The sequence below is a fragment of the Tauraco erythrolophus genome, chromosome 3, assembly GCF_009769465.1.
Source record: "Tauraco erythrolophus isolate bTauEry1 chromosome 3, bTauEry1.pri, whole genome shotgun sequence".
NCBI classification, from domain to species: domain Eukaryota; kingdom Metazoa; phylum Chordata; class Aves; order Musophagiformes; family Musophagidae; genus Tauraco; species Tauraco erythrolophus.
The window spans coordinates 32960323-32975074 of NC_141467.1; the positions used below are offsets into that span (position 1 = coordinate 32960323).

The 14752-nt window shown below is 39.0% G+C and overlaps 1 protein-coding gene across 1 annotated transcript in view; it reads right to left on the bottom strand.

Moving 5' to 3' along the window:
• Nucleotides 1-758: 758 nt before the first annotated feature.
• CLPTM1L (CLPTM1 like) overlaps nt 759-14752 on the bottom strand; it is a 30832-nt gene continuing 16838 nt past the window's right edge. Inside the window, exons 9-17 of the mRNA XM_086608504.1 lie at nt 14607-14710; nt 12183-12248; nt 11029-11079; nt 10319-10401; nt 8476-8510; nt 8117-8172; nt 7991-8035; nt 4333-4448; nt 759-3050 (exon numbers count right to left, since the gene is read on the bottom strand). Coding sequence (XP_086464630.1) covers nt 2966-3050; nt 4333-4448; nt 7991-8035; nt 8117-8172; nt 8476-8510; nt 10319-10401; nt 11029-11079; nt 12183-12248; nt 14607-14710 — 641 coding nt within the window. The 3' untranslated portion in view covers nt 759-2965. The remainder of the gene's footprint in view (nt 3051-4332; nt 4449-7990; nt 8036-8116; nt 8173-8475; nt 8511-10318; nt 10402-11028; nt 11080-12182; nt 12249-14606; nt 14711-14752) is intronic.

The window sequence follows — 14752 nt, forward strand, 5'->3', positions numbered from 1 at the left end:
TAAAACCATCTGTGCTGCTGCCCATTCCATGATTCAGTTAGCCCTACAGCTCCAGGGAAAACCAGCCACAGGGGCACAAGGTCACCTCTTGGAGAACAGTCAGCAGCAGGTGAAGATGAGCAGGAAATAGCACGGTATGGAGCTGGAAGAACCGTGGGGGACCACAGCACGGTTTCTGTAAGACAGACAGCCAAGAGGCACGGAGCTACGGGTCGTGTACACCCGCAGAAAGTGTTGTCAGCTGCCTTTCTTCACTTATGACCCTAGAGCATCATGACTGTTACATCACTATGCACTACTAAGTACTGTGGAAGAGTACCTTCCAGGAGCGTATGAGGATTTGCCCAATTACCTCTAGAGCAGCCCCACCCCCACATCACTGTCATCTTTTGACTTCCAAAGCTATTACAAGCCTAATGAAGATGAGATTGTGAGATGGTCACCAAGGTGCTTACCACAGTTAACCTTATCAGGAGTGAGGAAGTTTTTAAATTACTCTCCAACTCTTAAACAGATCCCAGATACCGATAATCTGGCATGAGTTGCAATACATTCAAGGAAGTTTTAGACATAGGAAGTTTTTCTTCTGCATTAACTGCATACAGAACCGCACTTTTGTTTCAAGCTGATGTCATTTCCACAACTAGAAAGTTAAAACATTTCATTTAGTATCTCCAAAGTTACACTACTTACGTAGTTTTTCGCCATCTTTCCAACAACAAAAGGTAACTCTCTATCCCGTATGCCAAGTCTTTTATTTGGAAATGGAATGCATAAAACAATGACTTGAACAGGAAAGTCTCGCTCATTTTAAAGTCTCAAAATGTTCTAATTTTATATCCTTTGTGACTACTGTATACAGCATTATGAGGTCATTGTCATCAGAAACGCAAGACAGAAGACCAATCAACTCACAGTATGTAAAGGTGCAAGAGTGATTTTTCCACAGCTACATACAAAAGTCAATGATTAAACATGAGAAATACCCGAATATGGTGTTCTGGACTTTCAGTGCTATGCTAGAACCACCAAGAACTTGATTGTTTTGAAATGGCACAAAAAGGGAATCTGCTATACGTGTTATTTATGTCAGGAAGAATTTTCACACACTTACATTTAACTATTATCATGAAATAGAAGTCCCAAATTAGTTGCCTAACAGCAAAGAGCTCCTTCCAAACAAATCCAAAACAGGTACAAGATACAGCAAATGCAACTCTGGTTTTGCATAGACTTATTTATGAAAGTTTAATGCTAAAATCAACAGTCTTCCTCAGTTCCAGTTAACAGTGTAAAGAGACCCTAAGATGAACATCAGTTAAATATTCACTTCAAGACTCCTTTCCATTGCCAGGAGCATGTAAGGAGGAGTACAGTATTAAAAACCCTATAGTTTGTGACAAAAGAAGTTAGGCACGTTTCAGTGTCTTTTTGAGACCCAAGTATTTCTACGTTCAGATTTCCGCAGTATTAGAACTGGATAAAATCCATTTCATAAAGTAGTTACAGACTATAGGAGTAGATCTGTGTTCTTCAAGGTTATTTAACTAGTATTTTCAACCAGTGACGAACTGAAGTCAAATACCCTTGCACAAACAGCATGCAATTTAATAATGAAACTTAAAAATCATTAGAGTTAATTTGCAAGCTTACTGACCATATTGGAAACTAGAATCCTGCCTTTTGGATTTTTTAAATTGTGTTTTATTTGCTGCTGAAAGGAATGCACTCTATATTCCACTTCCTAAGAAACTTGCTTTTAAAAAATCTAGAACCATGTTTTCTAGATATGGCTGTGAAGTTTGAATTTTGATATAATAATTCAACTTGGTTATTTGTACTGATCTGAAAGAAACAGATCAAAATACCTCCCTTAATGAACTGTTCCCATGGAATATGCATTTTAAATTGCATGAAAGGAAGATATCTGTTCTTCACCAGGCTGTTTTTTTTCCCCTCTGTATCCAGGTAGTTTGCTGAACCTGCACGGTATTTGAGCAAAATTATTCCACTTTAATGATGCGTGTTTCATCTTAGAAATAGAATGGGGCAGGGAGGGAGAAGGGAAAGACCAAGGAGTTATTCCCTTTGAAACACAAGAGAATTGGCCCACTACATCACTGGGGTACCACATGATGAAGAATTTAAGACATGTTAAGAGACTTTCCTAGCAGGTAACAATGATTTGCATTATATGAATGTCTGCTATGTGAAGAAATCAGGTTTGTCAACAATGTAGAAGGATTTATATAAACTTGGATACATATTGAAAGAAATCATGTTACAGTTTTTTCACATCTTCATTCAGTTTAAGACAATTGAAACCCTCTGCCATGTTGTGGGCTAAGAATGTGGCAGAATTTTCATTTTAACCACCCCATCTCTCTCATCCTATTTCCAACAGTTTTTTTTTTTTAAGCTAGGAACTTAAATGCCCACATACAACTAACGACTGTAATCGTGATTTCTAGAATTTCCATTATGTCCATTATTGAACAAGAACAATCTGCAATTAGCGTATAATTCAATATTATAAATTTTATTTTTGACAGCCTCCAGTTTGGCAATAATGCTCAATTCTGTTGTAACACACTGGTTCGTTTTTCACTTTTCATAGCCTAGTGGCACAGGCACCACACTTCCAGTTAGTCAGTTGTCTTAAAAACGTAGATTTGGATATTAATTACAATGGTCAGCACACTTTGGTTTTCACTGAAGAGAAGTTTAAATGCAGGAAGTTTACTTAATGACATCTGGCAGACTGTGGACCTTGTGAGGACAAAAGAGGATCTTGAAATAGGAGGATATCAAAACTAGATTTTGGCAATATAGAAGATGCATTGTCCATGTAGTTCTGTCATAAGCTTTAAAAATACTCTTATTAAATAAGTTTTTCCTTCCTTAAGACCAGATAATACATGAAGCTAGTAAGAGTCCAGGGGTCAGAATCTTCTTCAATTCTTAGTTATTCTCTATGAGCTTTTTTTTTTGGCTTTTCTTCGTAAGATTCTCCATACTCATTCACTCTGCTCTTATCCACAGGATAAAGCCTGGCAGAAAAAACAAATTATTAGTTACAATATTGTGTGCTACCTGGAGGAATTAAGCAGTTATGTGCTACTTAAAAAGTGAAATTTCTTTCTCATCACATTTGTGGCAAAGTATATGAGAGTTTTAAAGATTAGCTACAGGTACATCAGCTTCTTCACATTAAGACTTAACCAGCTGTCTTGTAACAGGGCCTCTTAAGAGATCTATTAGGTCCCCTAAGGCTTGGCTGAGAGCATTTCTCAAGCAATTGCAGGATGCCTTTTAAACTTGAAACCAGCATCCAGCCTCTATCAGAAGCTGTTGAGCTCTTAAGTTCCGGAAAAATACCTTGGAAGGGGACCTATATTACTGCACTTATGTGCGATTATATAAACTTAGAACTGAAGTTCACATTTAGTATTAATGATTAGACATACACATCCATATATTCTGGTATAATGTGAGCTAGGCTTAAAATTCTTGTTTGTTCCACATCTAAATATTAATTCTCAGGAACAAGAATACACTTTCTGTAGCTTCACTTATGAACGATATTTCAATGATTATTGCATATAGCCTTCTCCCCCATCTGATTTTAGTTGAAGAATCTGAGACTTGTTAGATTCTCAACTTACAAGAGAACTCAATAACTTGTGTTTGGAAACTAGATAAAGAGGAAAGCCAAGCAGGGAAATCCGTCATCAGAAAACAACTTTCCCTAGTGCCTTGCAGGGTAATGGGGAAAGCACACCTCAGATACCGAGCATATGTAGGCATGTAGCCCCCCAGCAAGCGTTAGAAGCCCAGAACTCCTAAGAGGGTTTGTGAATACAAGCTTAAGAATTGCTCTCCTTCGTCTTACTTCAGGTAGCCATCATGTTTCAGGTTAATATTTTTTGGTATTCGCATTTACAAATGCGAAACTATCTGCTGAAAGGAAGACTGCTGTTTTGGGGAGGGAGAAGGGGTAACTGACAAAAATTCCGAGTGCTGTGAGAAGAGGAATTTCTTGACTACTCTCAGCATGCTAAAAAGGGTCCAAGAATACTGTCAGTTACAGGAAAGCACTTTTGCTCCTCATCTTTGTATTGAGATCTCCTTTTCAGGATTCCCTGCTCAACATTCCCTTCACTAGGCATACACACAACTATCATTATCCCAACTGTACTATATATTACTATGGTATAAAAATTCTGCTCGAAGTCTGTCCCAGACTATTTCATAGTTCTTTATAGCAACAAGACTGCCAGCATCTACAGCGCTGTAAAAACTCTGATGAATATCAAAGAAAGGCATACCTACCATCTTTGGTAGAGATAGACCAGGAACACGACATCATCTCTAAAGCACGCCAGCCTGTGAGATGTTGGCATAGTGATGATAAAAGCAAATATATCATCAATAAAAGTGTTGAATGCCTACAAAGAAAAGAAAAGCATACTTCAGTTGGCTGTGAAGAAAGGAAGTCATCTGTCATACACAGCTACAGGAAACAGGCTTCCTAGAACTGTATTTTTCAGTAGGAACACAGACTACTGGTATATTTATAACAATACTTAAGGGTTATGCTGAAAAACTAATTAATGCAAACTTTAAAGTGCTTTATTTTAATTAAGACCATACGGTCTACTTCAAACAACACAATTATAGTTACAAGTAAAAAGGAAGTAGGACAACTTCAAGTAAGCAGGAGTGTTGCCATGCAAGAGGGAAAACATGCATTCAACCTCAGTCAAATCTTTAAAAGAAACTGGCAAAACTTTTATGCATTCATTACTCAAATGATTTAAGATTTACAAAATGTCAGTTCACCTTCATTTTCTGTGGAAATTTGAAATTTGTGTAAAAACTTGTTAATTTATTGCTCTTAAGAATGTTTACATGATGAAGCAAAGCATCAGCATAAGATGGGGGTGTTGGACAGGAGAGAGTTCTGAATATTTACAACCGGAAAACTCTTTCTGGCAAGTCAAAACAAATCCATCAATCTGAAGTGATCAAAGAATATGGATGGCACCGCTCAAGCCTGTGCAAAGAAGGTTTGTCATGAAACAAGAAAAAAAAACTTGGCAAGTTGGAAGAGGCAGCCTTTCCAAGTCAACACCCAAATGAGTGATCCTACAGCGATGAAAGTAAGAAAAAGCTGAATGCTCCATCCTTCAGGCACTCCAGCAGTCCTCGTACGTCACTGGAACGGAGTGCATCAAGGCAGCCCATCTAACAGTATTTAGCCTAGAGAGTTTTCTTTTGAGATGACCTCATTTGAAGGTACTTCTCATGAAAGTATAAAGCGTCCAAACATAAAGACTACAGAAACTGTAAAGTTAGACTGATCTCCATTTTTGCCAAGTCTTCCAAAATAGGAAAGAGTTGAAATTAAGGAAAAAAACTGTTGTGGTTTAGCCCGGCTGGCAACTAAACTCCATCACAGCCGCTCACTCACCCTCCCCCACCCCCAGGGAATGGGGAAAAGAATTAAAGGGGAAAAGGGAAGAAGACTCGTGGGTTGAGATAAGAACAATTTAATAATAACAATACTACAATAAATAAAATTAAAAGTAACAATGATAAAATAATAATAATATATGAATATACACACGCAAACATATAATGATAAAAATATATACAAACAAGTGATGCACAGTGTAATTGCTCAGCACCTGGTGACCAAGGCCTGTCCTGTCCTGTCAAATGATTCCAAAACAGGTATGTCCCAACACTGCAATCCCGGATGAGCGAGAGGCCCGAAAACAGAGTGAGATAGAGCGAGCACTCCGAGCCCTCAGAAGAGAATCCTCAGAAGAGCCAGAAGCTCTTCCTCCTGGTCAACCCTCCTTTATGTACTGGGCATGACACTCCATGATACGGAATACTCCTTTGGCCCATTTGGCCCTCAATCCTAGGTCTGAGTTCAAATCATAAGGAGAGATGTGGGCCCTTTGTCCTGGCCATGTTCCCCCCAGCCTGTTGTGCTCCTGGACACTGGCAAAAACACAGGAAGCTGAAAAGTCTTTGAGACCTCAGTATCTACTATAAACATCATTGCGCTATCAACACTCTTCTCAACAAATCCCATACTAAATCCAGAACACAGAGCTCTTCTAGCTGCTAAAAAGAAAAACTAACTCTGTCCCAGTTAAAACCAGGACAAGAACAAAGATCTCTAAAACAACAATTGTGGATGAGACCTCAGACTATTCTTTCCACTCTTCAAAGTGCAGAAGAGAGCAAGGAACTTTAAACATCCACTAGGAGAAAGGAAATTACCCCCTCCAAAGACCAGTGAGTTAAATATAATTGAAAACATCACATACTTCTTTCTACAGACACACAAGCCTTTGCTGTGGGTAGCCTCTGGCATCTTAACAGGAACCATAAAGGCTCTGTAAGAAAAGGCTGTTCAGGAAGGGAATTCTACTGCTTGAATACTGTCTCGTTGTTGTCTATTCAACTGCTGATGTCTCTGCTCAGTTACTGTATTTTGTCACTGAAGTAAAATTGTTAAATTACTTCACTAATATACCTTTTACTCCTCTCTCTTAAGAAGCAAGCTGATTTGCCTAGTATGTGCCTGAAATACTGGATGTTTATTTTTATTTTTTGACTCTATTTCTGTATCAAACACTGCTTAGTTGCTATTCTGCTATCAGCTATATTTCAATGTTTTCCTAGATGCCCCAGGATTCCTTAAAAATATTAAGCAGCAGAAAGCTGGACTATTGCTGTAGGCTCACAGAAATGGAAAAGCTATGAAAGGCACTTCAAATTTTAAGACTTTCGTTCTTTTGTCCCAGATCACCTGTTCAGAATTGGACACTGTGTCTTCAGCAGTTTCAACACTGTTTCTTTTCAAGTACTGATGTTCTGAAGAATTGTGATACATTGGCACACAGGAAGAATAAATGAAAGCATTTATGAGTGGAAGCAGAAGAAAACACGGGACATGTTGATGGCCTCAAGGTCTTGATGATCCCAGCACATCTATATGAGGTTTTTCTCAGGACACAATGGTCAGGAAAGCAAATGACAGCACAAAAATCCTGATGACTCACAGGTGGGAAAGGATTGAGTCAAAATACTATCAGCTCTTTACGGCTACAAGATCAAAACTAGCATGTAGCTGTTGATTGAGGAACAATGTAGGAGACATAGGAACTCAACAGTGGGTGTCCCTTGTCCTCCATACCAGCAGCACAAGGAATCCTGACTGGGGTACTCAGGTACATCCATCTTGGTGCCTGCATATTACACAATCCACCCAGACACACATGTGGGTGCTTGTGGGTATGCAGGTACCAAAATGTTACTGGGTTGACTTTGTTTTGAAATAAACTCACCTTCCCCTCCTCCAAGGTCTGGTGTTAAGCTGTGCTACAGCTTCGCGTTATTTCCTACAGGGGCAGTCCAGGCAGTGGGGACACCACAGTGCAGCCCCTTTTCCACTGAGTAACAACCCACCACACAGTTGTCACTACACTGCCCAGAAGCTCAGAATTACCACCCAAGGACAGAACAGTGTATACATTACTTCGCTCTCTGGTAGCTCCTGGAATCTGCCAAAATAAGGTCTTTTAGTGGTCCTATCTCTTTCTTGAGAACTATCCTTTGTTAATATCATCTCTCTCTCCTAAAATAATGTATTAATTTGAGACTGAGTAGTTTATTTGCAGCACCAACATCTGCACTCCTGCAAGACAGACGGCACTAGAAAAAACAATATTATCATCAAAACTAGGATGTAGGTATTCTCATTATATGGAAGTCATTATGAAAAATGGAAATTGATGTTACTATTTTTTCTTTTTTTTTTTAAGACATTTGCAAACAAATTTGGTTTTACTGTCAGTTCTTAAAACAAACAAAGCAGTGTCAGCCATAAGCTACATAATACTAAGCTGTTTCTCACAGAAAATTATTTCCAAAATGACTGCATCAATGTTTAAATTAGAGCTTTACTTACTTTGTATGTGAAAGCCTTCCACGGTAAGTGTGCAACAGATTTCATCTAGGATTAAAAATACCAATTTGTAATAAATTCTGGAAGAAGAGACTAAAAAAGTAGTCTTTTATCACTTTTTAATCCTACCTTGTAGTTCACAAACAGCTGGGGCAGCATAAACAGGAATCCGAAAGCATACACTCCTGAAGATAAAAGAAGGAAAACTCACAGACAAATGCACAATAGAAGTACACCACACAACTACACTTTCACAATCAGAGATTTACATTCCTTTTCCTAAAGAGAGAAGATGCATTTAATCCTTTTGTTTCACTTTGGGTTGATTATTTTCCCTTTCTCAATCACTGTGATAATGTTGGAATCTACCGTCAAGTTATTGCTCTGTATTACAGTGATCCAGCTGATAGTAGTTAATCTTCTACCTTTGAGTCTTGGCCTCCATTTGAAGGAATATGAATAGAAAAAAAACATAAGAAGGGACTCACCATTGACAAAGCTGTTAATCAACCAGGAATACCAGCTACAAAGGAAGAAGACAGTCCAGTTATTTTTCCTCCCCAGCCAAAAATACGTACCTGTAATACACCCTCTACAGGTCTGTATGCTGACTACTCCAAGAAACGGCTATGTTGTGAATTGCTTCACACAAGAACTAAATACCTCACATCTTTCTCTGATTAGGAAGGGCTCCGGAGAAGGTGCTAACAGTTTAAGCAAAGCATGTTTATGTCAGCGTATCCAACAAGTTTGGAGAGCTTTATCAACTGATTTTATAGTATTTCAGAATGTTCTAAGACTTCTGCACCCAAAATGACATCAGATAATACTGCACACCAAACCCTGACTGTATTAAGGCTCCCAAAGCTAACACTGTGTTCTAAATACTAATGAGATACTTAACATGGCACTGTAAGGACTTACCAAATTTCAAACAACAGACACCATTCAGTGCAAACCACCAGAGTAGGCACTTAAAAACGTAAATAACAAGGAATCTACATTTTTCCCTTTGTACATCTAAAAACCCTTCCTAGATGTTCACTGGAGCACAATCTCAGCAACATAATAGTAGCGTTACAGATAGTGGTCAAATTGCATACTTCTGCTAGCGACAGTAAGAACAGCTAGTAATTGTGATGCTCAGGTTCTATCATTTGAAATTAAACTTGCAAGGCTGTGTTAGTGACTTGTTAACAGCAACGTTACAGCTGTAGCAGCATTTCACTAATCCACAAGCATCTAAAAAATGCATCAGAAAATGCCTGCGAGATTAAAGGATAATCCACTGTTAAGATTACTTGTTTCATCACATTTCCTTACAAATAGATTTAACAATGATAAAAATCCTATGATATCAATTGTTTTCACTTTCTTAAGCTACAGCTCATAGAACACCTGGCATAGAATATTTTTCAGTACTGCATGAACTTAAGAATTTTGTCAGAAAAGCAGAATTTTTAAGCGCCGCATATTTTGTAGCTCTTTACTAAGACAAGAACCTTTTGACAAAAATATTTTTCTAGTAGCCCAGAAATTGCCTGTTTGTAGTACAAGTGCTACAGCCCGCATACGCAGCAACAGTGGTTCTTCCTGATGTTATTTTAAGCTACTGCTTCCTCTCCCTCCCATCTCTTCGGGGCCTAAAGACTATTAAAAAATACGTCTATGTGGCCATCACCACGCTTTCTACGATGCAGTCTCATGGCTGCATACTTGCTTGCAACTCTTCAATAAAAAATGAACTAGCTGCATTATTTTGAGTGAAAGTGGACAGGGGTTTCATCTTTTCACGAAATACTGAGTTTTCAGCTCTTGCTGAAGAATCACTATGTTGCAGTCCATGGCTCTAAAGGAATACAGAGTCCTATCTTAAAAACACTTTTGCTTGCTTGCCATCCTAGCTCTCATATTTAGGAACAGAACCACCTCTTGGTCAGAGCAAATAATTTTGGAACAGTTTTTGCTTCTCTCTGTTATTGGACAGGTTTAACCACTGAACTTATCTCTCCTGTCATCTTATCAGTTCTGTGAACATCAGCGGCAGCTTTCCTCCTCTTCTGATTCACAGGTACTTGTTTATGTAAGCTATTGAATTCTGTACTACAGTAATATCAGGTTACTTGCTAAATACAACAGCTTGTAGCTTACAGGATGTTAAAAAAAACAGCTAGACTTTTCAGCTTTAGATCAAACAGAACAAGGAAGTTTCCGGTTCCTAGCTCATGAACCAAGCAAAAGAAACTAACTGACTCTCATAACTCATAATCTCCAATTAATTAATACAGGAAAAATGAGGAATGTTTCAATTCCGTATAAGATTGATGGTACCTTTTGTACTTGACGTTCAGCAAGGAGTAACCTGCACCTCCAATACACAGTGGATAGAGCAAATATGACAAGTATTTCATAGCCTAATAGACAATGAAAATAGGTTGTTAGCTTACATTTTATATACAGCAGATTTGTCATAGCATTAACTAGAAGACAGCCACAAAATTTTTTTCCTGAGAATCTTTTCCAATTTCCAGATATCTACTATTATTTCCAGTACTCTTCCAGTTCTAGAGAAGGTGGTGAAAATTGCAATGCTCAGTTCAGACCAAGAACCTTAGAGCATAAGTAACAAGAGGCAGCATGAAGATCAGAGTCTAAGAGTTGCTCTTTGCTTAACTTCCTGATTTCTTCAACTCCTTTCAGAAATCAGGAAGCACATGAATAAATGTGCTCCAGTATAAATAACAAGTATGAGTACAAATTCTCAAATTTGTGAATGAAGACCCTTTAAGATATTTCTCTTCAGATAAGACACTTGCAATTCTGCTTCTCAGAGAAATGTTTCAACCCGATTCAGCTAACAAACAACTCTTCCACTGTTTCCTTTCATTAGTATGAATCTTCACTATCTGATCATGCACATAATGATTATCCACTTGACAACTATGAGAAAATGCACTTGTAGCAATAATGAGTGAAACAAGTCAATCAGCAGGCCACATACACAGACGTGATAGATCAGAAGTCAGAGGATTCCCTCTTACCTGGGTATCATACTCCTCAGTTTTCTTTTCAGAGTCATTGTATGTACCAAACTGCAATACATATAATCAAGTCAGAACTGGGGAAAAAACACTTGCTGTCCAACTCCCTAAACAGAGATTTAAACTGCAAACTGAACTGCTCAGACATTAAGCTAGGTAACAGTTCAAAGTTCTTATAAGGTTCTATACAAGAGAGTCATATAAATGTCCTGTGCAGCATGCCAAATACCGGGTAGGCAAAAAAATCCAATTTTTCCCTTCATATTTTACATCAAACACCCAGGACTTCTTTGCTTAGGAAAATGCTGTTGAGACAGCAGATTTCACAAAGCAAAAGTAAAGCCAAATGGCTAAGAATGTGGCAGATACAGGAAGCCATTATTAAAAGCCATAACCATTTTCATGCATGAAGAGGTCAGCTACAGATGATCTCCACATCTCCCGAAACTGTGACTGCTTACGCACAGCTCCTTCAATACTGACAAAGGAACAACCAGAGCTCTGAGCCACTCCAGATGCACAGACTTCAAGCAGCACAAACCCCCAGTATTTCTTGTGAAGTAAACACTGAAGATTAGACAACTGTTTCTCCTACCAACAAGGGAAACTTTCAATGTAGACTGTACTTTAAAAAATGTTAATTTGAATCCCAGCTGCCTCTGCATGTCCTGCAAGCAGTCTCAGGACTTATCTTATTTTTACCCACAGGATTTGTCAAAGAGTGTCCTGCCCCAGAGCATGTCACATCATCTGCTAGTTCCACAATGGAGAAGTTATACATACAGCTTCATGAAAAATTCAGTTTCTTACTTGAAATCATGATGCCAGTTAAGAGTGCCTTTCTAAGACAGTGGCGGAGCACAGTCCCACCTGTTAAGATTTACCAGGACTGACAGAGGAGTTCTGAAGTTTCTCACACCATAAATACACACAAATAGCTTTTTCTCCTACAGAATTCATCAAAGAAATTTGTAAATTTGAAAATGCTCATCCAGCTCTTGAATTAAGCCATCCATAAAAAGAAGATGCACATAGGAAACTTTTATAGTTTTTTTTGAATCTTCATTTCACCAAAAGCCAAGTTGCACAGTAACCTGGAAACAGATGGAAAGCTCAAGAGTGTAATCACTAACAGGCTGTCTGCTATACTATACCTGAATTTTGGGTCTCAAGCCTTGCCACTTGATTGTCATTTTCAAAGCTTTCTTCACTTTCCAGAGCTGTGATTAGCAAAAACAAAACGTGCACATAAAGAATTATCCGAAAGAATGTCTTATGCAGGATTCAGATACTCAGTATGAAGATCCCAGAATATCTATTTTAAGCACCCACTGCGTAAGGCAGCTACAGCATGACTGCAGCACACCACCTGCGTTTCTACACAAATCAACCGCTGTGTCACCAGACAAGTACAATATTGGGAACATGCGCTAATAAGCCCCCAAATCAAATGATGTACTTTAGGTGAAATACTGTACTCCTTCCAGGATATCTGGATTGCAGCGCTTAGGTGGGGGTTAGGTGCTCTTAGCACCAGCATGCACCCCGGGTCAAGCATTCAGAGAATTCTCCAGTAACCACCTGCCAAGCAAGTTTTTACATGCCTTCGATGTCAGCTGGGATCTGCAAATGAAGCTGCCTCAGAACTCCTACCAGGGATTAAGTGGGCACTTACACGATCATTGCATTACAGGAGTGGGCTACAAGCAAAAGTCAGTGAACCCACTGAATTGTCCGGCTACTTACTGTACAGCTGCAACAGGCTGACCCCAATGTAACCAAAGGTTCAGTGCACCTGAAAACCTACTCATGCACCCACTGTGCTGTAGAGATTCAACAACTTAGGCAATGCAGTAAGTTTAGCAGGAGAGCTACGCTCCATGAAGCTTTTTGTGGACAAGGTTTGTTTGTTTAACTTCAGATACATCAGTATTCTCTTCTCACCCACCATATCTTCCCAACTAAAAAGTGCAATATGGTAAAGATGATCCTTTACTGTCATCTTTGATGCAAGTGCAAAAGTTACTTATTACAGAAGCAATGTCACTATTAGTACTGCATGAGAAACAGGTGCTCAAGAACAAACTGTGAAAGAGCTATTCCTAGCAAATGCCTTTGAGATGTCTAGTCCTTATGTTCGCTCTCACCTTGAGACAACCATGTTATCTCACCATGACTTGAGAGGAGAGATATGTTACTTCAACAGAACATTTCCCCTTCATTTAAGTGTCCCACACAGTGTTCCTATATTATCCTTTCAAGCCAGTTCCCCCAGCTTGCAATCCAAAAGCACCATACTGGAAAACAAGGCACATGAGAAAGATGATAGGAACCAAACACTCATAGGGACTACAGATCTGAGAGAGATGTATTTAACGGATCTCTGGGCAGCTCCAAGAAGAATCTCAGACAGGCACAACAACCAAATGAGATCTGGATCTGCCGGTTCTTAGGTAGCGGCAACTGAAAAATCCATCTTCATCATAAGAGACAAATGTAGTCTTAACAGTTTTAATTGAACTTAAATACTGCAGCATAGCTGATCGTTCCTGTTATCCTAACATACATGCCTGATCTGGTTTCCACTAAAACTTCTTAAAAAAAACCCCACAAACAAGTGGTTTAGAGACCAGGGCTATTTCTTCTTCTCCACTAGAAACAAACAAAGCTATAATTTTTCTTGACCCAATAGATTTTTAAATCATTTGACGCTTTTCAACTTCTGAAGTCTTCAGATTCAAGGATTTTTTAAAATTTAGTTGTTTAGATATAGGATCATTCTACAAAGGAGAAGCATATTTATAGGGATATATATTTATCCCTGAAACTGTTAAAATTTCAGACAGCTAAAGAAAGTTTGAAATATAAGACTAAATTTCTATTTATAGGAACAAATCCTGAACTGTTTTATTTCCACAGGGATTATCTGCAACTAGAACAGATGTGTAGCCAAAATTTCACATGAGAGTCCTGAACTTATTTTTAAATACTGAGAAGTAATTAGATCCGCAAGCAACAATAGGTAGAGAGATCTCCCCTTCCATTGCTGCCGACTTGGTGCTTTCCCACACACAAGGCAGGCTTCTAAGCAGTACCGGCAACCCACTGACTGGACATGGTCTGCTGGAATAACGAACACAGCCAGCAGTCTCCTCCTTCCCCGAGCACCTCAGTCACGACCGGGGAGAAAGGCGCAGACCTGCAGCACTGTCTGACAGCACGGCACGCAGCCTGCTCCTTGACAAGTGCTTCCGTGAAGCTTTGTTGACATGGTTACACATGCCTGGTCAGGAGCGATGCCTATCAGATGGTGTGATAGGAAGGAACCTCAGCACAGCTCTATGTTTGGTTTCCACAATACCAGCTGGCCCATCCCAGAAGAACCTGATACTTGCAGTTCAGTTATGTGATAAAGGGACACAATCTCCTTTACCACTGAAGGCTGGTTAAACAACGCTGCTAAGGCAGCATAACTAAGCAGTACTTTTCCAGGAACTAGTTTAGCATTCTTTTTCTACAAGAAACTGTGGATGTTGCTGCAAATACTGGTATTTGGTTCTAGAGCTTTAAGAACTCACCTCGATCACTGCACCAATGCCTGCTGGGATCAGCACCAATAAACTTGTTTGTTCATCCAAAAGGAAAAGAAATATTACCACAGTACTAAAGCACCGCCAAAGCACTGGATAGAAAAAATGAAAATGAAAGGCTTATTAATATTTAA